This window comes from Natator depressus, chromosome 13 (genome assembly GCF_965152275.1).
Source record: "Natator depressus isolate rNatDep1 chromosome 13, rNatDep2.hap1, whole genome shotgun sequence".
In the NCBI taxonomy this organism is placed as follows: Eukaryota; Metazoa; Chordata; order Testudines; family Cheloniidae; genus Natator; species Natator depressus.
This window is the reverse complement of record NC_134246.1, coordinates 41,944,488-41,967,480: the sequence shown is the minus strand read 5'-3', so window position 1 is coordinate 41,967,480 and position 22,993 is coordinate 41,944,488. Positions and strand designations below refer to the sequence as shown.

Here is a 22,993-nt window from a genome sequence, read left to right as displayed (position 1 = left end):
GGGTGGGGGTGCAACCCTTAGTCCTGTACCTTTCCCAACAGCCCCTCTCAGTGCTATCTGCAGGCACCCATTCCCCATGCTCACTCTGCACCTCAGCCATTACGCTCCCCATACCGCAACCCCCCACTGGGCTGCACTGTGACCCCCACTGCCCGGCGCCCACCCACAATTAACCAAGCTCTGCTGAAGGCCCACGCCACATACCCTCTCCCTGCATGCATCGTCCTGTCCCCCGCCCGCAGCACAACACAAAATTGACATTGGGAGCCCATGCCCCGCTCCCTGGGAGTGTCAGCATAAAACGGGGATCCCCCATACCGTGGCCCTGTGGAGCTCAGCTGGGCCTGGGCCACGTGACGGGGATCAGGACCCCCACTGCCAACCCCAGCTCCCACCTGAGGACACGTTCCTGGAGGTAGGTCCTGGGGGTCGGAAGAGTCCTCGCAGGGAGGGATCCAAGGCCATCCCACTGTACCAGGGTGAGGGGATGCCCCAGGGGGCAAGTGTGTGATGGGACAGGAGGGGAGAAAACTAATTTTCCATTCTCCCCTCAACATAGCATCCCTGCCTTGGGGGACAGGCTGGGGTTGTTGCCGGGCAACGACCTTGCATCCAGGTTGCACAACATTACTGATGGGAAAACAGCTGGGAGCTAGCAATGTGACTCGGCAACAATGGGGGTCGGGGAGCACCCCCTACTCCAGGGCTCAGGGATTCAAATGCACTCAGCTAAGGGCCTCAATGGGCAAACTGCAGAGTCAGGAGAGTGCCAGTGATCTGGCTTGGCCAGGCAGTGACTAAGGGGGAAGGCAGCAGCTGCAGAATCTCGGGTTCATGTCAAAGAGGTCCTTCGTCATTCTAGGGTTCACACACGGAGAAGAGCATGCACCCTCTGTCCCCTCACAGCCATGCAATGTGCTGCAGCTACCAGGGCTCCTAGGTGCCAGCCCCCAATTGGCCCAGAGATCATCCCCCTTCCCCCCCCGATGCCATCACTTGGTCTGAGCTGTGCACACACACACCCTGCTGCTGTACAGAGCCTGCCATCCCCTGCCACGCTGCACAGCACAGCCTGCTGCACCCCGCTACTCCCCATCACCCACGCCGACAGCCCTGCAATGCTGTACAAGGCTCTGTCCTGGCCCACATGGGATCCTCGACGTTCGGGAGCAGGTGGGTGATGTATGCCAGGCAAGGGTCTGCCTGTGCCCCTCAGTCCCAACCCACGAACAGCGGCTATCCCTGACCTGGGGCTCCCCACCCATAGCACTGCTAGTGCCCCTCACTCCTGACCCACAGACCCCTGCAATCCCTGGCTGGGCTCCCCACACACAATTTTCTCAGTGCCTCTCATTCCGGACCTGCAGCCCCCTGCTAGCCCAGCCCTGGGCTCCCACCCACAGCTCTGCCAGTGTCCTTCAATACTTTTCCCCTCACCTGAGCTGCCCCTGCAACACACAGGCACCAAGCTGGTATCTCTCCCCAGCCCCAAAACTCCCACTGAAAATATCTGTGATAGGATCTTGTGCTGACATCTCTCAGATCCCTGATAGTCCTTGTAACGGGGCTCCAACATCATGTGCCTCACCCTCACCCTCCCACAGGCCCACCACCTTCCAGCCCTTCCCGTCTGTATGGCAGACACCCCCTGGGTACACATGGGGCCTACCTACCCCTATGCACCATGGGGAGGGGAGGATTGAGCTATTATGAGACACAAGGGGAGAAGAAAACCAGAGACAAGCCATGGTAAGACAGGGGTTCAGAACCCCACGGAGAGGGGCTAAGGTGCTATTGCAGACACCCCACATCATCCACATTGTCTCCCCACTCAATACAGTAACATGGGACCAACCTGAGTGGATGCCCCTCTACTGGTAACCAACACCAGCTCCACCCCCATAGGCAGGGGGCTCCCAGGCCTTAGAGGGGGTGTGGAAAGAAGGAGGGATTTCACTCCAGAGGGAAGACTGGGCAGCACCCTCCCCACAGAAACCTCCCACAAGGGGCAGCACGATGTATCCTCTCCCTGTGCCCCCCAGAACAGCACACACAGATGCACCAATCCCCCCCATGTGTTCCCTGCCCCCCCCGGAAAGGGCTATCTGGGTGCTTCCTCCCCCCACCAATCTCCTTACCCCTCCCCCACCCACCAAGGACAAGGTGACATGGACCCCCAGTACAATGTGGATTCAGCCCCCCAATCCTAATGTGAACCCAGCCCCCCGTGCAGCGTGAACCCAGCCCCCCCTCCTCCAGTGCAGCGTGGACCCAGCCCCCCCTCCTCCAGTGCAGTGTGGACGCGCCCCCCCCCATTATCCCCTATGGGGGGCGGGCTGGACCATCCCTCGGGGGGGGGGGGGAATCTCCCTGCCTGGCCTGCATCCCGCAGACGGGCACGTCGCCATCCCATAATACCCCTGCCGGGCGGGGGGGCGGGGACCTTACCTGGGGTCTCCCCTGCGGCTGCCTCGGCCTCACCCTTCGCGGCGCTACCCCCCCCTCCCCGGGAGAGAGAACAAGGCAGCTGAGCATGGGCGGCGCAACCTAACCCGCAGCCCCTCCAAGCCCCGCCCACCTCGCCCGGCCGCGGCGACGGGCCCGGCGGCCTAGGAGGCGGGGCCAGACAGCAGGTTAGGCTGAGAGCCGACCAGGAAGTCTCCGCAGAGAGGAGGGGGAGGGAGTGAGGGGCCTCGCCCGGGCGGGTCTGCCTGAGTGGTGCCTGAATTAAAATAATAATAATTTAATAAACCCGTTGTTTGTGGATTTATCCCACCCCCCATTCGTTTGGAAACCTGTTGTGGGTAATTTTTTTACACCCCTTTCACAGTCAGGCAGTGGGTAGGTCAGCTATGTGGTATAGCCATCTTGGTGTGGGATGGATGCTGAGTGTATTTTGAGGGGGGGTCCCCTATTTAACGCAGGGGTGACTCCACACTCGCAGTGCCCCACCACCCTCCAATGCCCGGCTGGTGAACAGTCTGCCTGACCCAGTCTGCCTGACCCAGATCCAAAAACCATAAGTCAGCTTCCCCCCCAATCATGAGATGGGCCTAAAATCATGGGATCAGGGTTAGAAATCCTGGGATTGGGTTCAATAGTAATGAGACTGACTTTTAAATTAATGGGATTGTGTTTAAAAATCATGGGAGTTTTTTGTAAACAAGTATAACATTTACGATTCTTTTTAATTTTTTTTTTTAAAGACTTTAGGGGTGGTCACTTTTCCAACTTTTCTCATCCAACAGCAGGGCCAGAAACTCCCTTTACAAAGTAAGAAAGCTGGCAGTCTCACATAAACAATTATAATAATCTCTAGCTTCTATCTATTGTTTTTCATCTGTGTTGATCCCAATGTGCTTTAAAAACAAGGTCAGCATAACTACCCGCATTTTAGAGATGGGGAAACTGAGGCACAACATGGTGAAGTGACTGTTCAAGGTCACTCAGCAAGCCAGAAGCAGAGCCAGGAATAATCACCTAACACTAGGAGCTGGGGCTTTAAGAGAAACACCCAATGTCCAAGACTTGCAATAAAATGATTAAATCCAGCAACACTGAAATGCTAAAAAACATTAATTAACCACCAACCTGCACCAAAAAAAAAAAAAAAAGTTATCCTTCTATGGTTGGAGTTTAAAGTGGAGTGGAACAGTCAACCTCAAGGGCAGAACTTTTTGTTAAAGAGTAGCGAATTCAAAAGGCTCTAAAATCTGCAGGCATACTCACACTGTCCTGAAAATTGCTTGGCTTCATTAAGCCTAGGGGAAGAATTAGTGGCCAGTGTTTAGGGTCATTTGATCCAATGGTTCCCAAGATTCTGCCCCACACAAAATTAGCTTCTTTTACATCTTCAAAATGCACTGAAATCCACATACACAGTGAGATCATCTTGATTGCTGGTAGACCACCGACAGGAGCTGGAGTAGGAGTTGTGCTGCGAATTTGGAGTAATTTGGTCAAGGAGTTCTAGAGTCAGAAACGCCCCTCCTACCCTCAACACAAGTGAGCTGCTTACAGCTTTCAGATTACCATCCATGCATATTGGTAATCTGCCTTAAAAGTAGTGCACCCCAGGATATGGGGGAGGTGAACACCCCAATGAGATGAATGTGGCAGCTCACACGCACTGGTATGGCGTCAAGATAAATCTGTCAGCCGAAAGCACCACACTGAGATGAATGAGGCAGCTCATACCTCTCTGATCCTCACCTACTGCAGAGCCCCTTTCCCCTCTAGCCCTGTGGGGGGATGGAGAGGTCAGGAGGGAGATACAGCTGGTAGCTGAGTGGGAGGTGCAGTTCTCTCCCCTGCACATAACCCTATTTCTGGGTATTACCACAGGAGAGATTTACTTTAGCCCTCTAATTCCCATTTTTCAAAGGAATAAAATGGTGTCAATCCTGGTTTTCAGAATCTTAAAGGCTGTTCTACACATGGAGTTGCTCTTGATTAAGGCAGGGTGTGAATTTAAAGTAGAACAGCTATTCTGAAAAACTCCATATGTGGATGCTCTTATTCTGTAATTCACATCTTTAATACAGACTAATTTTTCTGAGTGCACCCATGTGAACAAGACTTTATTGTAGAATAAAAGCATACAACACAGGAAGTTATTCTAAACTATTCGCTTTAAATTCATGCCCTGCCATAAACTGGATTAATATCCCCATGTAGACAATCCCTAAAAATGCCACTTCTGGAGTTATAGTCAGGAAAACTACACATGTACATAAACCCTCAGGCGCTGTCTACACTGTAGACTCCGTCGACACAGTTTTATGGGTCGGGTTGTGAAGCAGTGTATCCCTGACTCACAAAGGTGTGCCAGCAAAGCTCTTAGCAATACTCCTCTTCTACTGGTACAGCTCTTTCACTTGACGGAGACACCTGGTCTACATTCACCATTGTTATGAGCAGAGCTGTTTCACCAGGTGTAGTTTTGTTACCCACATACCTGTTCTAAGCTTGAGAGCAGATGGATTATACTGGCACGTGAGCACTTTTGTCTCCTCCAGGAGGATTTGCGTGTAGCTAGACTGGTCAAGCTACGGCAGAAAAGCTTTTCTAGTGCGTACAAGGCACACGCTGGACGTGCCAGCAAAAGCACCATCTTTTCTTGCTGGTATAAACTGTGTCCACACTAAGAGGGTTTGCTGGTCTAGCTACTACAGTTACCCTGGCAAAGCCTGCGCAGTGATACACAGAAGCCAAGAACTCTTCTTCTGGAATAAGAACGTCCACATGTGGGGTTAATCTGGACAATGCTGTGTGTAAGCAGGCCTTAAGTCTAGGCACCTTCTGGGCACTGGGAGATGTGAAGGAAATTCCAGGGCAGTGAACAGAGAGATGGTGGGATTGCTCACCTCCAGGTCCCTGAGGATTTTACAGCTAGGATCAGGGTGTGGCCAACAGAGCTTCTGTCAGTGAGAGGACAACCCTGCAGCAGCATCCGCCTCCTGTGGGACTCTTTGGGGCCTCTGCCCCACATTGCCCCCTGCATTGGCACGCTCAGAGGCACCATCGCCAGAGTGGGAACAAAGCTATTGCCCCTGACCCCGAGCGTTAAAAGCTGCTTGCCTTGCTCCATTCTTGCTCTTTCATTCAGAGGTCACTGCCTGAAGTCAGCGCCATGCCCCTGTCTCAGGGCTCAGCCTATGAACCAGGACCCAGTCTTCACAAAGGAAGCTGAGCCCCAGTGGGATTCAAATAAAACAGGCACATTGAGGCCGGGGCAGGGTTTATTCGACATCCAGGTGTCACAAAGAAACCAAGAGGAGTCCTGACAGACAGGCAGACTGAGGAGGGATGGAAGGATACAGGCAGAGAAAAAGCAGGTGTATATGGGGATGGCTAGAAAGCGTGGAGAAACAGACAGACAGACAGACACCAGGTAGAGATATGTAATGTTATCAGTAAAAGGACAAGGTGGGTAGATGAGGACAGACACTGCAGGGGGAAGGACAGAGAGCTGGGTGGGTGACCAGTCAATTCATTCTCCCCAGAGAGATGCCCAGAAACATTAGCCTCTGTGACCCATGTATTAGTCACTGCTGCGCTTCCCGGGGGCTCGACCCAGCCAGCCTACGCGGGGCCATGTCTCACACCCAGATGACCCAGTGCAGCTCCAAGGTGTCTGAGAAGTGCAGGGAGAAATGCCCAACAAAACCGCTCCGGTCCTTCCATCAGAGAGCAGTGGCTCACCTAGACTAACTTCTGTACTAAGCCCAGTGACTGGTGTCTGGCTAAAGCATCCCTCAGCTGGGATTCTCAGCCCTTCCAGCTTGATGCTGAGACCTGGAGCAGCTCAACACATTTCCCTCCAAAAAGCTTTTTAATCCCAAAGGGTGTTTCCGCAAAGCCACTTCCCACAGAAAAAGATTTATTGTTTTTTAAACAAAGTCAAAAATTTTATTCTACAAACAGTGGGGGAATTCCTTCCCTCCTCCAGTAGCCCTCCCCTTTCCTTGCCTTAGGAAAAAAGGGAGGGGATGTAAAAGTGAGGGACAGGAGGAATTCCCCGACTCCCTGCTATTCTGAAATGAAATCATTTGACAGTTTCAAAGGTTTAAATAACCCATCACCAGTGAAAAAAGGGGAACCAGAAAAACTAGTGTTCCCCTCAAAGTCCCGTCCCCCCGAAACAGGAAGAAAAACAACCAAACAAAAACTAATCAAAATGTCTGAAATTAAAATTGCTCATTTTCTTTTTAAAATAAAATAAAAAACTGCCCCAAAACAAACCCTAAAATGCCCAAATTTGGACTGAATTCATAACTCCCAGATAGCTTCCCTGTGGGGCTGGACTCCCTCAGGTCAGTCCTGTCCCAGGAGATGCTAAGACCTTGTCTACACTTAATGGATATGTCAGCCAGGGGTGTGAACAAAACACACAACCTAGCAACACAGCTATGCCAACAAAGCCCCAGCTGTGCGGGCAGAAAAGGGCTTGTCAGCACAACTCATGTTGTTTGGCGAGGTCACGTTCCTCCACTGGCAGAAAAACTTCTGGAGATGCAGCGCATGCTGGCATAGCCTGCGTAGTGTAGACACAGCTAGAGACAGACAGTGCAAGTCCCTAGGCTTGCAAACTGGGACTGTCCCTAACAAAGCCAACATGTGCCTCGAAACTGTCTCCTGCACTTGAGAGATGGGTTGAAAGTTTGTTTTACAAAAAGCTTCAACAGAAAATGAACGATTTTTGTTTCTTCAACATTTTAAACTTTTTAAATTGTTTTTGTTTCAAAATTTGAAACAAATTTTTTTTTCAAAGTGTTTGTAAACAAACATTTACATAATAAAAAAAGGATTTTCTTGGTTTTTCCTTCTCTCACTTTTTTTTTTCTTTTTTTTTAAAATTCCCTTTCTCTCCTTTTTTACCTTACTGGGGGAAAAAAAAAAGGGTAGAACAATGATCACTTTTTTTTTGGTTAAAATGTTTTTTCTCACTGGGAAAATGTAGACACGAGAAACAGAGGGGTTCTTCCTCCCACATTCTCCAACTTTAAAAACCTTTCAAACTCCTTTTTCCCCCATAGAAAATGCAAGAAAATAAAAATGCGAGAAAGTTGACATTTCCCCACAATTTCAAACCAAAAATTTGCAATATTTTCCCCTTCAAAATATTTTAAATTGTTAAATATTTTTGGGAGGGGGGAATCTATGTGTATATAGAGGTGGAACCCTATTTTTCAGCAAAACATTTTTGTCCAAAATCCAGTGACCCCCCCACCCCAGTGCAATTATGCTAGTAACACGTATACAGCAGTAGCACACAAAGAGCACAGCAGGTTGGGGCCCACTTGGTCCAGGAGACACAGAATACCCAACCGTCCCCACCTCAAGCAGCTTGCGATCTAAGGGGTGAATTTAAAATGGAGCCATTAAACCAGATTAAATCCCTGTATGGATGCTCTTATTCAGAATTAAGGTGACACTAATTCAGTTGATTTTAATTTACAGCCAAAATGAATTAAGCTAAACTGTATTCAGCTCACTTTAATTCTAAATAATAAAAGCATCCACACAGGGGTTTAATGCACTTTAAGGAATCTACTTTAAAAGTGAATATAGATTAACTTTCCTGAGTAGACAGCCCCTCAGGTATCATCTACATGGGGAAATTGCATCAGTCTAATGCAGCCAACCTGCAAATTCCAACTCAGACATCCAAGCCAGAACAAACCACGGCACTGTCTCCCATTTGGGTTTAGAAGTGGTCTATTTCTAGGGTGACCAGATAGCAACTGTGAAAAAACGGGACAGGGGGTGGGAGGTAATAGGAGCTTATATAAGAAAAAGTCCCCAAAAAAGGGGCTGTCCCTATAAAGACGGGACATCTGGTCACCCTACCTATTTCAGTTTAGTTTACAATTGGGCACAGGTATTGTAGCGTCCAATGGGGTCCAGCAGCATAGAATCATAGAATATCAGGGTTGGAAGGGACCCCAGAAGGTCATCTAGTCCAACCCCCTGCTCGAAGCAGGACCAATTCCCAGTTAAATCATCCCAGCCAGGGCTTTGTCAAGCCTGACCTTAAAAACCTCTAAGGAAGGAGATTCTACCACCTCCCTAGGTAACGCATTCCAGTGTTTCACCACCCTCTTAGTGAAAAAGTTTTTCCTAATATCCAATCTAAACCTCCCGCATTGCAACTTGAGACCATTACTCCTCGTTCTGTCATCTGCTACCATTGAGAACAGTCTAGAGCCATCCTCTTTGGAACCCCCTTTCAGGTAGTTGAAAGCAGCTATCAAATCCCCCCTCATTCTTCTCTTCTGCAGACTAAACAATCCCAGCTCCCTCAGCCTCTCCTCATAAGTCATGTGCTCTAGACCCCTAATCATTTTTGTTGCCCTTCGCTGGACTCTCTCCAATTTATCCACATCCTTCTTGTAGTGTGGGGCCCAAAACTGGACACAGTACTCCAGATGAGGCCTCACCAGTGTCGAATAGAGGGGGATGATCACGTCCCTCGATCTGCTCGCTATGCCCCTACTTATACATCCCAAAATGCCATTGGCCTTCTTGGCAACAAGGGCACACTGTTGACTCATATCCAGCTTCTTGTCCACTGTCACCCCTAGGTCCTTTTCCGCAGAACTGCTGCCTAGCCATTCGGTCCCTAGTCTGTAGCGGTGCATTGGATTCTTCCATCCTAAGTGCAGGACCCTGCACTTATCCTTATTGAACCTCATCAGATTTCTTTTGGCCCAATCCTCCAATTTGTCTAGGTCCTTCTGTATCCTATCCCTCCCCTCCAGCGTATCTACCACTCCTCCCAGTTTAGTATCATCTGCAAATTTGCTGAGAGTGCAATCCACACCATCCTCCAGATCATTTATGAAGATATTGAACAAAACCGGCCCCAGGACCGACCCCTGGGGCACTCCACTTGACACCGGCTGCCAACTAGACATGGAGCCATTTATCACTACCCGTTGAGCCCGACAATCTAGCCAGCTTTCTACCCACCTTATAGTGCATTCATCTAGCCCATACTTCCTTAACTTGCTGACAAGAATACTGTGGGAGACCGTGTCAAAAGCTTTGCTAAAGTCAAGAAACAATACATCCACTGCTTTCCCTTCATCCACAGAACCAGTAATCTCATCATAAAAGGCGATTAGATTAGTCAGGCATGACCTTCCCTTGGTGAATCCATGCTGACTGTTCCTGATCACTTTCCTCTCATGTAAGTGCTTCAGGATTGATTCTTTGAGGACCTGCTCCATGATTTTTCCAGGGACTGAGGTGAGGCTGACTGGCCTGTAGTTCCCAGGATCCTCCTTCTTCCCTTTTTTAAAGATTGGCACTACATTAGCCTTTTTCCAGTCATCCGGGACTTCCCCCGTTCGCCACGAGTTTTCAAAGATAATGGCCAAGGGCTCTGCAATCACAGCCGCCAATTCCTTCAGCACTCTCGGATGTAACTCGTCCGGCCCCATGGACTTGTGCACGTCCAGCTTTTCTAAATAGTCCCTAACCACCTCTATCTCCACAGAGGGCTGGCCATCTCTTCCCCATTCTGTGATGCCCAGCGCAGCAGTCTGGGAGCTGACCTTGTTAGTGAAAACAGAGGCAAAAAAAAGCATTGAGTACATTAGCTTTTTCCACATCCTCTGTCACTAGGTTGCCTCCCTCATTCAGTAAGGGGCCCACACTTTCCTTGGCTTTCTTCTTGTTGCCAACATACCTGAAGAAACCCTTCTTGTTACTCTTGACATCTCTTGCTAGCTGCAGCTCCAGGTGCGATTTGGCCCTCCTTCTATCTTTCCTACATGCCCGAGCAATATTTTTATACTCTTCCCTGGTCATATGTCCAACCTTCCACTTCTTGTAAGCTTCTTTTTTATGTTCAAACCAATCAGCAGGTTCAAACCAATCAGCGTGTAACCCAGGGGTTGCTGTGGCCTGCCAAGCTCCCCATGCCCCCCCATTTCCCCCCCCCCCGAGTTATTTGCTGCGGCCGGCAAGCTCTCCCCCGAGAGCGCCGCGCCTCTGCCTACCTCCAGGCGCTTCCCTCCGCCAAACAGCCAGGAGGGAGGGGGGAGGAGCGGGGAGCCTCCTGCTCAGGGGAGGAGGCAGAGAAGAGGCAGGGCAGGGGCGGAGTTGGGGTGGGGATTTTGGGGAAGGGGTTGGAATGGGGGCAGGGAAGGGGTGGGAAGAGGCAGGGCGGGGCGGGGTCTCATGGAAGGGGTGGAGTGGGGCAGGGCCGGGGGCAGTAGGGTGCGGGGGTGTCAGTGATGCAGCCCTTGGGCCAATGTACTAGTCCTCATGTGGCCCTCGTGGTGATTTGAGTTTGAGATCCCTGGTGTAACCGGTGCAACGTTCCCATGCAGGTAAAGACTAAAAGACCTTCCAGACTCTGCAGGTGGGTGAAGTGAGATGGGGTGACTTAGTAGAATGTATGCAGTGCATAGCCACGGGCCAGCACAGCCCTCCAGCTGCCTGCAGCAGCGCACATGGGGTTCGGAGGAGGCCAAGGGGTATCTTTAGAGAGCTTTCCCCAGAGCTAAGGGGCAGGAATGGAGGCTGGGCACATGGTTGTCCGTTCCCTCTGGAAGCCATGCTGACCTGAGCTGAGAGACAAGGGGAGTTGGGGTCTTTGCAAACCCCAGTCCTGACTATAAAACGCTCCCCCAGATGCACCAGTTACTGAACGCAGTCTATGGCCCCATCACCAGTGTCTGTACCTCTGTGTTGTCAGTATGCTCCCCCTGCGGCTGGAGACATTGGGGCCCAGATGTTCAGAGCTCCCTAAGGGAACTGGGTGCCCAGTGAATGGGAAACTCAGTACCTGAAGCCCCCAGAAAGCTTAGAAAAACTGAGTCCTGCCCACACTGACAAGAGAATAAATCTCCCATCAGTGGTGCGGCCTAGGAGGTTACAGCAGTGGGCGCTGGGAGCCAGGACTCCTGGGTTCTATCTCCAGCCCTGGGAGGAGAGTGGGGTCTAGTGGGTTAGAACAGGGGGGCTGGGAGCCAGGATGCCTGGGTTCTCTCTCCGGCTCTGGGAGGGGAAGGACCACGCCATGGTGCCCTGCCCCATAAGCAGAGATGCAGGGAGTGCGGATTGCAGACATGCACACGTTTAATAAGACGAGGAGCCACAGAGAGCGAGTACACAATAAAAGCCAATACAGGCTGAGGGGTGGGGGCTGGGCACCTGGCCAGGAACACACAAACAGGGTGTGGGGGGGTCCCCAGTTGGGACCCACAAGCCCCAGGGAAGGGTTGGGTGGGGTCCCGCTGGGGCCCGGGAAGCAAGAAATGCAGCTGAAGCGAGAAGGCACTGACGAGGGGAGACTCCAGACCCGGCTCTGTCTCTGCCCCCCACCCCAGCTTACAAGAAGGAATGTTTGGGGGGGGGTGGAACCACGGGCAGGGTCTCTAACCACCCCCCAGGCATGAGTCAGGGGACACCTGTTCCCCTCTATGGGGTCGGGACAGGAGTCATGAGCCCCCTCCCACCTCCACAGCTCAGCAAGGGAGCCACCTTCCCCACCAGGGACCAGGGTGGGCTGGTCTCAGTCCCAGGGGAGCAAAGGGTGACCCCTCCCCCACTCCAGGGGCACTGGCATGCACCAGAGTGCACAACGAGGGGCTCAACAGCAGCCCGAGCTGTCTCCTGAGCCTTGGGGGCTGTGGCGAGAGCCGGCGCCAGGAGCTGTGCCTGACGGCTGCTGGGGCCCGATCTTGATGCCATTCGCCTAGAAGAGAGAGGGGAGGTTACTCAGGTGTGCACAGGGGAGGGTGCTGCCCCCAGGGGCCCTGCAACAAGACACTGGGTCTGGGAATGGGATCCCATCACCCCTAGAAGATCTCACAGAGCTCCTGGCCCCTAGGGGAAGGGACCCAGGCATCCGAGATAGCAGCATGGGGCACTCACTCCCATAGCATATGCCTTGGAGAGGAAGTGGGAACCCAGGTGTCCAGGACAGCAGTGCCAGGGCACCCCCAAGCCAAGGAGACCCTGCAGGCCTCGGGGGATGAGCAATGGGGCCCAGGTGGGGCAGGGAGTGGGGGCGGGTCTGGCTCACCTCATTGTTGACGTCAAAGAGCCCCTGCTGAATCTTCCTGTAGATTTCCTTGGCTGTGTCAATGAAGGCCTGAAAACCCAATACATGTGGGGCTGAAAGCAGGCTGGCCTGGGGGCGTCTCTCTCCCACACCCAAGATGCACCCCCTAGCCCTGCTGTAAGGGGGGGGACTCCTGGGTGTAACAGGGTGTGGAGGGGGGGGACTATGGGAAGTTACCCCAGGTCCCCTCTGCCACTGGCGGCTGTCTTGGCCAATCGGAGGGTGTGGGAATGGGGTGGGCAGAACAGGGAGGAATGGGGCGGGAGAGCGGGTGGGCAGGCGGGGGGAGGTGGTGGGAGAGCAGGTTGGGGGATGGAGCAGGAGAGCAGGTGGGCAGATGGGGAGACTGCGGGAGAGCTGGTGGTGGGTGGGAAGGGGCAGTCCCGGGCCGTGATCCCAGCCCCCTTTTCCCTTGGTTACCTCCTCGACGTTGGTGGATGTCTTGGCCGAGGTCTCCATGAAGACCAGCCCGTGTTCCCGTGCGAAGGCCTCTCCCTCTGCTTTCTGCACATCCCGCCGGGACTCCAGGTCACTGCAGGGACACCAGGGGTGGAGGGTGAGCATGTCTGGGCAGGGGTCCTGCTCCAGTGAGTCCTACGGCCCCCAAGGGCAATGCTGGGAGCCCTGCCCTCGGTTGTGGAGCCTGTACTGGCAGGGCTGAACATGCTTCACCCTGGATCCCTGCACCACCCAGAGAATTCCCTCACTGAGAGCCAGCTTCCCATCTGACCCAGCAGATGTCAGCCCTGCACCCACCTACCCCCTGGGGTTCTTGCACCCCACGGAGATGAGAAACCCCCTGGCAGCTCCCCCAGCTCCTTGACAGAAGATCTCTGCATGGACCTGGCCTGGACCCCAACCCCCTCAGTTACCTCTTGTTGCCGATAAGCATGATGACCATGTTGGAGCTGGAATGCTGCCGAGCGTCCTCCAGCCACGAGGTCAGGTGGTTAAAGGTCTCCCGCCTGCGGGGCAGAGAGGGGTTGGGAGGTGCTGTGGGGACAGACAGGCTCTGAGCGTGTGAGGGAGGGGAGTGTGGGGTGAGGGAGCCAGGCCCTACCTGGTGATGTCATAGACCAGCAGTGCTCCGGCTGCACCACGGTAGTAGGAGCGGGTGATGGAACGGAAAGACTCCTGCCCGGCCTGGATGGGAGAAAAAGGGGGTGAATGCAGCTGCTCACCTGGCTCCACTTCCCTGCGGGGTCCCCCGGCTCTCCCAGTCACCCTATTCCCCTGCATCACACCCACCTCCTTCCCGTACAATCCTCCCTAGCACCCTCCACACAACCACACCCCACAGCTCCCAGCCCCATCACTCCCACTGCTCCTAGCTACCTACCCCCACACCTCCTCAGATACTTCTCCCAGCCCCATTTCTCCCCACAATTGTGAATGCAGCCTCCCCGCCAGTGTCTGCCCATCTCACCGTATCCCAGATCTGCAGCTTGATCTGTTTGCTATCAATGTTGATCATCCGAGCCCCGAATTCCACACCTGGCAGAAAGACACAACATTAGAAACCATCAAAAGGGGGACCCAATGGGACAGACGCAGTATAGTACACAGCTCCGCCAGTGCTCCTCACTCCCGACACACAGCCCTGGGCTCACCCCCTCACTCCCAACCCGCAGCCCCTGCTAGCCGAACCCTGCTGGTGGCCCTCAATCCCGGCCCGCAGCCCCTGCTAGCCAAACCCTGCCGATCCCGCCAGTGGCCCTCACTCCCGACCCACAGCCCTGGGCTCACCCCCTCACTCCCAACCCGCAGCCCCTGCTAGCCCAGCCCCAGCCCCCCAGCCAGCCGGTGCCCCTCACTCCCGACCCGCAGCCCCTGCTAGCCCAGGCCAGCCCAGCCCAGCCCCCGCAGCCAGCCGGTGCCCCTCACTCCCGACCCACAGCCCTGGGCTCACCCCCTCACTCCCGACCCGCAGCCCCTGCTAGCCCAGCCCTGCCCCCCAGCCAGCCGGTGCCCCTCACTCCCGACCCACAGCCCCTGCTAGCCCAGCCCAGCCCAGCCCAGCCCCCCAGCCAGCCGGTGCCCCTCACTCCCGACCCACAGCCCCTGCTAGCCCAGCCCAGCCGATGCCCCTCACTCCCGACCCGCAGCCCCTGCCCCCCAGCCAGCCGGTGCCCCGCCCCGCTGTCACCGATGGTCAGGTCATGGACGGGCTGGAAGCGCTTGTCCGTGAACTGCAGCAGGAGACAGGATTTCCCGACACCTGGGGGCACAAAATGAGACTCTCAGGCCCGGCCCCGCCTGGGGGCTGAAGCTGCGTCTCCCCCCGGCCCGCCCCCACTCCGGGAGCGCGGGGCCAGGTGGGGTTGGGGGTAGGCAGTGAGCCCCCCCACAGGGGCGCCCCTCCCCGGTGGGCCCAGCGCCCCTCCCCCACAGGGCCCCGGGTACCGGTGTCCCCGATGATGATGTATTTGAAAAGATAGGCATAAGACATGACGCCCCAACCAGGTCCGCCAAAGGCCTCTCTATCCCCGCCTAGTCTCCGACTCTACTGCTCTACATCTGGTAGCCGCTCTATCCCCACCCAGTGCTGTCTCCAGTCTCCACTGCACTACTTCCGGCGCGTGGCGCCGCTCTACCCCCAGCACGGAGCCTACTCTATGCTCTACTTCCGGTACGCTCTATCCTGTATCCCTTGCCAACTCTATTATCCACTTCCGGCGCCGCTCTATCTTTGGGAGAGCTAAACTCGGTTGCTCTCCAGCCGGAAGCCGCTCTGGCCGGCCGCGCGTCCTGTTGTCCCCCACTCCCAGCTCTACGGGAGGGCTTGGGGTTTGCACCGGAAGTGACGCCAAACAGCGGCGGCGGGGGGAGAACAGTGCGGCTGGGGAGCACGGGAGGGCGGCGATTTCCGGTTCCGGGAGAGGGCTCGGGGTGGGGGGGTGGGGGTGTCGCTTACAGACTCGCAGGCGGTGGCGGCTGCTGGGACCATGGAGGTGAGGGGGGGGGGTGGGAGGCTGAGGAGGAGGTTGGGTTGGGTTGGGTTGGGTTGGGAGGCAGGGAGGGCGCTGGGGAGGTGGCGGGGCTGGGGCCTGAGGTGGCGGGGGGTGGTTGGGAGGCAGGGAGGTGGCTGGGGCCTTGGGGGGCTGGGGAGGTGACGGGGGCCTTGGGGGGCTGGGGAGGTGGCGGGGGGCTGGGGGTGCTGAAGTCAGTCTCAGACCTGTTCCACATGTAAAGGTTTTGCCAATATCCATGTGTGACACACACACACACACGTGTGCATCCCCCTCCCCCAAATAATGGAGCCAGGACCCCCGGGTGGGGTGATGCTGACACAAAAGCACGTTTGCTGGTGCAGCTTGTTTGGCTCTGCGTCCTGGCCTGAGCTGTGTCCCATTCAAATGCTGTTTCTCTTGGGCTGGCATCAGGCGTGTCTCCATTAGGGCAGCGTTGGCAGCAGAGCTGCGCCGATGTCCAGCTCTGTCAGCGAATCTGTGCTAGTGTAGATGAGACCTTACACCAAAGTAATGAAGGGACTGGATTGTGACTGACACCTGCCTCCCACTGGCATGAAACTGGTTCAGGCAGTTCGATTCGCACCTGTAAACTTACCGGCCCACCTGAGCACTCGCGAACTCACGTCACTTTGACTGAACCTGTGTAAAATCCCATCCTCAAAGAGATCTCTGCCTGTGGGTCAGGCTGAAATCCCAGATCCCAAGGCCACTTTAGAGGGACAAAAAGGCTGTGAGCCAGGTCTTGTCAACACTTAAACATGGTGGTGTCATGGCCATGTCAGCAGTGTTAAGGCAACAAACCCCTCACCCAGTGTAGAGATAGCTCTGCTGGTATAAAATGTTTGTGCTGGGGAAGTGAAACAAGCTCTTCTAGCATATCTTTTATACCAGTTTCACTGTGGCTCTTGTGGGGGTTTTTCCGGCATAAGTGTCACACCCTTAACAGACAGCTCTGGCACTAAACCTTCTAGACCAGGGCTTTGCTTTAGCCCAGCTTATGTGGGTTAAACTGAAGGCTGTGGGCTTGTCTGGAACACTCAGGAAAATTAATGTGAATTCATTTAAAGTGGATTAGTTAACCACATTAAATACATATGAAGATGTTCGCTCTTATTCAGAATTAAAGTGGCCTCAATTCAATTTAACCTAACTCACTTGGAAGTTAATTAAAGTGAATTAGGGCCACTTGAATAAGACTATCCACACAGGAGTTGTGTGCAGTTTAGCAAATCCACTTGAAATTTACACTTGTAGTTAAATTGGATTAACTTTTCTGAGTGTCTCATGTAGACAAACCCTTAGTGACTTGCCTTAGGTTCCACAGGGAGTCTGTGACAAAGCAGGGAGTGGAGTAACTTGTAGTTTAAATTCTTCCTGCCTCAATCTGGGTTAATTTTCAAACCTAGACAAATGCTAAAACCTTTGAAGCCAGTATGTAGCCTGGCGGCTTGTTGTGCTAGTTTAAGAGAATTGTGGAAGAAAACACAGTCTTCACTCTTAGGTTGTTTGCAACAAGTCAGAGACGGTTTATTCTCAAGCAGTTGCAAGGGGGAGAGTGCGGAGGGACAGGGATTTCCCCTTCCTAGGCAAGTCTCTGCCTGATAAACAATTAGGGCAAGCATTTATACCTTTTGTTGTATACAATAATGATCAACAGCCACGTCTTGTTTATACATATTCCTTCCTGATATCTCACTTTTCTCAGCAGTTCCTGCTACAGTCTGCATTCCATTCTTATCTAACACAAGGTCAAAAAAGCATCTCTTACAGTTTTCTCACTCGCTTCCCGCTTGCCCAGGCCCTGCCTTAAAGTCTCACGTTTAGAGTTAGCCTGACTCTTGCTCTATTCCTAAGAAACTAAGATGTCTGCATTCAAATTCCCTTTATCCCTTTTTCCACTTCCACAGGTTGGTTTAAATTCAGTTAAACCAGAACAGAAGCATGTGGGGGGCCTTATCTCCCATTAAAGCCAGTTTTTTTTGAGTTGGTTAACTGGTTATTTTGGGTGGCCCCAAACTGAAATGTACCTGCTTTCATCCGTAAGGAGGGCATCTGTACAAGGCTCAGCACCAGGGTAACTGAATTGGTTTGGAAAATGGTTCAAAGTAAATCCCTGGCACTTTTAATTGATTTTAAGGCCAGCAGGGACCCTGTGTGTCACAGACCAGAGAATTCCTCCCAGTTCCCTCTGGAAGGTCTCCGGGCTGTCTCTGAAGCCCTCATGAGATGGAGATTCCACCACCTCCCTTGGGAGTTTGTCCTAGTGGTTAATTACCCTCATTGTTAAAAAACAAACAAAAAAAACCCAAAATGGTGCCTGATTTCCAACCTGGAATGTGCCTAGCCCAGCTTCCAGGGCAGGTGAGGCTGACATGGTTGCCTGTGTCTTACTGGAAAGCTCCATTAACACCCCCGGGGCTTCTTTGAAAGGCCCAGGTGCAGATGGCAAGGGCAGGTATTTGCCTCTCGCTGCTGCCTGGACTGGGTGCCAGTCACCCCATGTACAGGGCTGAATGCCATGGCTGGGGTTTGCATAGAGACTGAAGACACAGGCTGCTCTGCTCCCCCTCCCTCACCAGCCCACATCTCTTCTCTCCCCCATAGTTCCCTGGAGGAAACGACAATTACCTGGCCATCACGGGGACGGCCCATCCCTTCCTGTCGGGGGCGGAGGTGAGAAAACAGGTGATGGATTTGGGGTGGGAGCTGAGCAGAGCAGGGTCTGCGGGAGGAGGCACATGGACGGAGGCTGGAGCTGGGAGACCCAGGCTCACCTGGGAATGATCGACTAGCAGAGGCAGAGAGAGGAAACCAAGACGGTTTCTTCAGCAGCATTGCGAGAAGGAGCTGTGGCTTGGCCAGAGTGGACCTGGCCAGGCTGGGCCCGGCTCAGGGTGGAAGAGGCTGCCTGCTGGCACCGCAGACCCTCGCGGAGGTGCATTGGTCCCTGAAGCGGGGAAAATGTTGCTGCCCCAGTGGGATTTGCTGGGGTGAAGCAGGGGGGCTGGAGCCCAGAGCTTGGTCGTGGAGCCATGTGGCTGACTCTGGTGGGACCCCAGGGGGTCTGGTTCACTGAAGGGATTCCTCCGAGGGACGGTTTAAAAGATGGGGCGTGGCACAGATCCTCTGGATCTCTATGGGGCATCAGGGTGATGGAGCTGGGCCCTGGCTGGGGGAGGGGTAGTGAGGGACACCAGGGAGATGGGGGCTGGGCCCTGGCCGGGGGAGGGGACACCAGGGAGATGGGGGTTGGGCCCTGGCCGGGGGAGGGGGCACCAGGGTGATGGGGGCTGGGCCCTGGCCAGGGAAGGGGGCAGGTGGGCACCGAGTTCAAGTCTCCGACCTCTCTGTAGACGTTCCACACCCCCAGCCTGGGGGATGAGGAGTTTGAGATCCCGCCCATCTCCCTGGACGCCGACCCCTCGCTAGCTGTCTCAGACGTGGTGGGGCACTTCGATGACCTGGGGGACCCCAGCAGCACGCCGGACACCGGCTTCTCCACCCAGTATGGCGTGCAGGCCCTCGACATGCCCGTGGGCATGAACCACAGCCTCATGGAGCAGGGCGGTGGGCTCCTGACGGGGGGGCTGGCCATGGTGAGGGGCTGGGGCTGGGCAGGGGAGGGCGGGTTGCTTTGCAAGGCGCTGCCCTGTAGTGCCTGGCTGTGGGGTGTGGAGGAGCCTGGGCCCCTCAGGGGCTGGCTTGGGATGAAGGTGCTGGGGGGGCCAGGGCTGGTGCCCTCTAGCAGCAGGCTGGGGTATTGCAGGGGGCTGGTGCTGCTGGGCCTGCATCGGGGGAGGGGCAGTTCCCCCCCAGCGCCGGCCCCTCAGCTTTGTGTCTGCGCCTCCAGGACCTGGATCACTCCATGGGCACCCAGTATAGCACCAACCCGCCTGTCACGATAGATGTGCCCATGAGCCCTGGGGCACTGATGGGGCATGGCCAGCTGACGACCATTGACCAGTCCGAGCTGAGCTCCCAGCTGGGCCTGAGCCTGGGGGGCAGCTCCATCCTACCGCCCGCTGCCCAGTCACCCGAGGAGCGGCTCTCCACCACGCCCTCGCCCACCAGCTCCCTGCAGGAAGACGAGCCTGAGGAGTTCAGACGGGTGAGATGCTGCTGGTGCCCCGGGATGTGCCCCCCTCCACGGGCAGTGCTGGCGCCCCTTGTGTCTGTCTCCCCACCGCCCCCCATGGGCTCTGCTGCAGGCCGGTGCTCCCAGCCACCCGCCTCTTCCCTCCCCGCCATGCTCTGATGGCGCCCTCCATCCTGGCGCACACACACACACACACACACACACACACACACGGGGCTGTGCCAGCGTCTGGTGCTCTCTCCTGCCCTCCCTCCCCCCTGCCTGGCTCTGCCAGTGCCCAGCCCTCCTGCCCGCCCCTTGCTCCCTCCCCCACAGGCTCTGCCGGGGCCCCTCACTCCCTCCCCCACGGGTTTTGCCGGGGCCCACGGCTCCTGGCTTTTTGGCTCCCACTTGCGTGCTGCTGAAGGTGATGCCTGTCTCCAGCAGCAGGTGCCGGCCCAGAAGGCAGCGCCGGTGGTGCTGGACGCGGGGCGGAAGCAGAAGCCCGCCAAGAAGCAGAAGAAGAAGAAGGACCCAAACGAGCCGCAGAAGCCGGTCTCAGCCTACGCCCTGTTCTTCCGTGACACACAGGCTGCCATCAAGGGCCAGAACCCCAACGCCACCTTTGGGGAGGTCTCCAAGATTGTGGCCTCCATGTGGGACAGCCTGGGCGAGGAGCAGAAACAGGTGGGGGCGGCATGGGGGGGGACTGCGGTGGGGAGGGCCATGGCGGCCTGGGGGGAAGAGCACAGGCAGGTGAGGGCTGGGGATGGGAGGAGTGGGGGTGGGGCCGGGCTGGGGGTGTGCCAGGCTAGGAGCAGGGTGGTGGGGTGGGCCTTGCTGCTCAGTCCCTGTCCTTCCTTGCCAGGTTTACAAGAGGAAGACGGAGGCGGCGAAGAAGGACTATCTGAAGGCACTGGCGGCTTATCGGGCTATCCAGGTGTGTCAGATAAGGGGGTCAGGCCCCCATCCCCCTGCCACAGCTGGCCTGGTCTGCTCCCTTCTCCCCTGCCAAGTCCCTTTGCAGCCCCTCAGCAGGACACTCACTGGCTCTGTCTGTCCCTTATCAGGTGCGCCCTGGTAGTGCAAAGGGCCAGCCGGGCATGGGGACCCACTGCGCGTGGCGCCATATGTATAGTCTCAGGCCGAGGGCAGGGGCTGGCAGCAAGTGGCTGCTTTGTGCCCTGCAGTTCTGAAGGCGGGCTGGGCTCAGCGGACAGAGGGGGCTGGACGAGGAGCAGGGTGGAAGGAGGTGGAGATGGAGGAGGAGGGAGTGGGTCGGAGAAAATGGCTGAGGGAATTCAGCAAAACTGTAACAAGTTCTCCGAAGGTCCCTGCTTCAGCTGCTTCTCCCCCACCCCCCAGGTGGCTCCGGCTTGTCTGTTCTCCCCTGGGTTGCCGCAGGGAGGAGGGTTCAGAGTCCCCCCACTTTCCTGCTTTCTCCACTCTTGGGCTAATCTTCCCTCTCCTTCTCCGCAGACGGCAGCCGAGACGGCGGAGCTGGACCTGAACCCAGTGCCGCCCCCAGCAGCTCCCCAGCCAGCGCCAGCTCCAGCCCCCGCGCCTCCCTCACCAGCCCCCACGCCCCCTGCCCCCTCGCCGGTTCTGGAGTCCCCACCGGCTGCCCCCCAGCCAGCACCCAGCGCTGGGAACCTCTGCTCGCCACCGCCAGCCCAGCCCAGCTTCACCAAGATCATCATCCCCAAGCAGATGCTGCCCTCGTCGCTGGCCGTGTCCTCGCAGGGCGGTGTGGTCACTGTCATCCCCGTCACCTCCGTCACCTCCAGGGGGCTGCAGCTGGGCACGGGCGCCACCCAGATAGTTACCCGCTCTGTGCTGCAGGCTGCAGCTGCGGCTGCAGCTGCTGCCTCCTCCATGCAGCTGCCCCGGCTCCAGCCCCCACCCCTGCAGCAGATGCCCCCGCCCCAGCCCCCTGCCCAGCAGGTCGCTGTCCTGCAGCCCCCCCCGCCCCTGCAGGCCATGCAGCAGCCTGCCCTACAGCAGAAGGTGCGGCTCCACCTGCAGCAGCAGCCCCCGCCCCTGCAGATCAAGATCCTGCCTCCGCCAGCCCTGCAGATCCAGCCTGTCACCCTGCAGCCTGAGGAGGCCAGTCCTGAGCGGCCCAGCCCAGAGCCCCAGGGCTCCCCGGAGCCCGTGGAGATGATCACGGCTGACGTGGTACCTGAGGTGAGGGAACGGGGGCCCTGCTCCTAGGAGTGGGGAGGGCTGGGCGGAGACACGGTGCCTCCTGTGTCCTTGTACTTCTGCCCCGCTCCGTGGTCAATGGGGGGGCTGGCAGGGCCAAGACCCAGCCCATTCAGTGCTGAGGGGTCTCTGAGAGGCCATGGGGTGGGGTAGGCTGGAGGGGTGTAGATGACCCAGGGATTCTCTGTGTGGGTCATGGAGAGGTGACGTGGGGGGACAGGCTGCGTGCAGGGAGTCTGGGGGGATGTGTGGGGATAGGCTGGGTGCAGGGGGTGGTGGAGGGAAGTGTGGGGTTGTGGAGGGTTGATAGGAGGAATAGGCTGGGTGCGGGGGGTCTGGAGGGATGCTGTGGGGGCATGTGTGGGGTTGCGGAGGGGTGAGAGGTCGGGTGTGTGAGGTCGTGGAGGGTTGAGGCAGGACTAGCCTGGCAGGGGGCGGGGCCATGATTTGGGCAGAAGCCCTGGGGCCTCGCTCCGCAGCCAGTGACGGTCTCTCCCCCCCATGCCCAGGTGGAGTCCCCGACGCAGATGGACGTGGAGCTGGTGTCAGAGTCGCCCATGGGGCTGTCGCCCCGGCCCCGCTGCGTGCGCTCTGGCTGTGACAACCCGCCTGTCAGCAGCAGCGACTGGGACAACGAGTACTGCAGCAGCGAGTGCGTTGTCAAGCACTGCAGGTGAGGGGGGTGGGCTGTGCCTCCGCAACCTTCTCCTCCCCTCTGTCCTCGTGCAGGTGGCAGGGACCTGGGCGCCCCTCCTGCCTGCTGACGCTCACACTCGCTCTGTCTCCCTTCGCAGGGACGTGTTCCTAGCGTGGCTGGCTTCCCGTAACTCCAACAACAGCGTGGTGTTTGTGAAGTGACCGTCGCGGCAGGGGTGCAGAGTGCCCCCGTTCAGAGTGTGGGGCAGTGCCTGGCACAGACACTGCAGGACAGCGGGCGAGCCCGGCACAGACACTGCAGGGGACCATGGGGGTCGATGTCCCCTAGGGGTGGGCGGGAGGTGGGGTGCAGGCACAGGGATGGCACAGACTTTGCTCTTTCTACAGGCCATGCCTCTGGAGCTGATTAAAGTGGGAGGGGCTGGAGCTTTGTGAACTGCTTATTGGGGAGAGGGTCGGGGGGGGGGGGGGGGAACAGGCTAGCTGCTGGTGATCCCCATCATC

At 56.4% G+C, this 22,993-nt stretch overlaps 3 protein-coding genes across 5 annotated transcripts in view; 1 reads left to right on the top strand and 2 right to left on the bottom strand.

Annotated features, from left to right (window-relative positions):
• The window catches only part of CHD8 (chromodomain helicase DNA binding protein 8), a 29,320-nt gene extending 26,759 nt beyond the window's left edge, over positions 1–2,561 (bottom strand). Inside the window, 1 exon segment of the mRNA XM_074969355.1 lies at positions 2,449–2,561. The gene's annotated coding sequence lies outside the window, so the exon portion shown is untranslated.
• Positions 2,562–10,740: 8,179 nt separating this feature from the next.
• Positions 10,741–15,116, bottom strand: RAB2B (RAB2B, member RAS oncogene family). Of its 2 annotated transcripts, XM_074969972.1 has the most exons (8): positions 14,984–15,116; positions 14,727–14,798; positions 14,007–14,074; positions 13,641–13,723; positions 13,453–13,545; positions 13,001–13,112; positions 12,542–12,610; positions 10,743–12,211 (listed from the first exon to the last, which is right to left on the bottom strand). In XM_074969972.1, the coding sequence occupies exons 1-8, from the start codon at positions 15,027–15,029 to the stop codon at positions 12,107–12,109; spliced, it is 648 nt and encodes a 215-aa protein (XP_074826073.1). In that variant the 5' UTR covers positions 15,030–15,116; the 3' UTR covers positions 10,743–12,106. The 2 variants fall into 2 exon arrangements, with proteins under 2 accessions (XP_074826074.1, XP_074826073.1); XM_074969973.1 differs by lacking the exon at positions 14,727–14,798 and having other exon boundaries at positions 10,741–12,211; positions 14,984–15,055.
• A 336-nt stretch (positions 15,117–15,452) lies between these two features.
• TOX4 (TOX high mobility group box family member 4) lies at positions 15,453–22,805 on the top strand. Of its 2 annotated transcripts, none has more exons than XM_074969353.1 (9): positions 15,453–15,531; positions 18,157–18,225; positions 18,906–19,148; positions 19,403–19,660; positions 20,075–20,314; positions 20,496–20,567; positions 21,107–21,814; positions 22,342–22,505; positions 22,627–22,805. In XM_074969353.1, exons 1-9 carry the CDS (start codon positions 15,526–15,528, stop codon positions 22,688–22,690), a joined length of 1,824 nt encoding a protein of 607 aa, XP_074825454.1. In that variant the 5' UTR covers positions 15,453–15,525; the 3' UTR covers positions 22,691–22,805. The 2 variants fall into 2 exon arrangements, with proteins under 2 accessions (XP_074825454.1, XP_074825453.1); XM_074969352.1 differs by having other exon boundaries at positions 20,072–20,314.
• Positions 22,806–22,993: the final 188 nt, after the last annotated feature.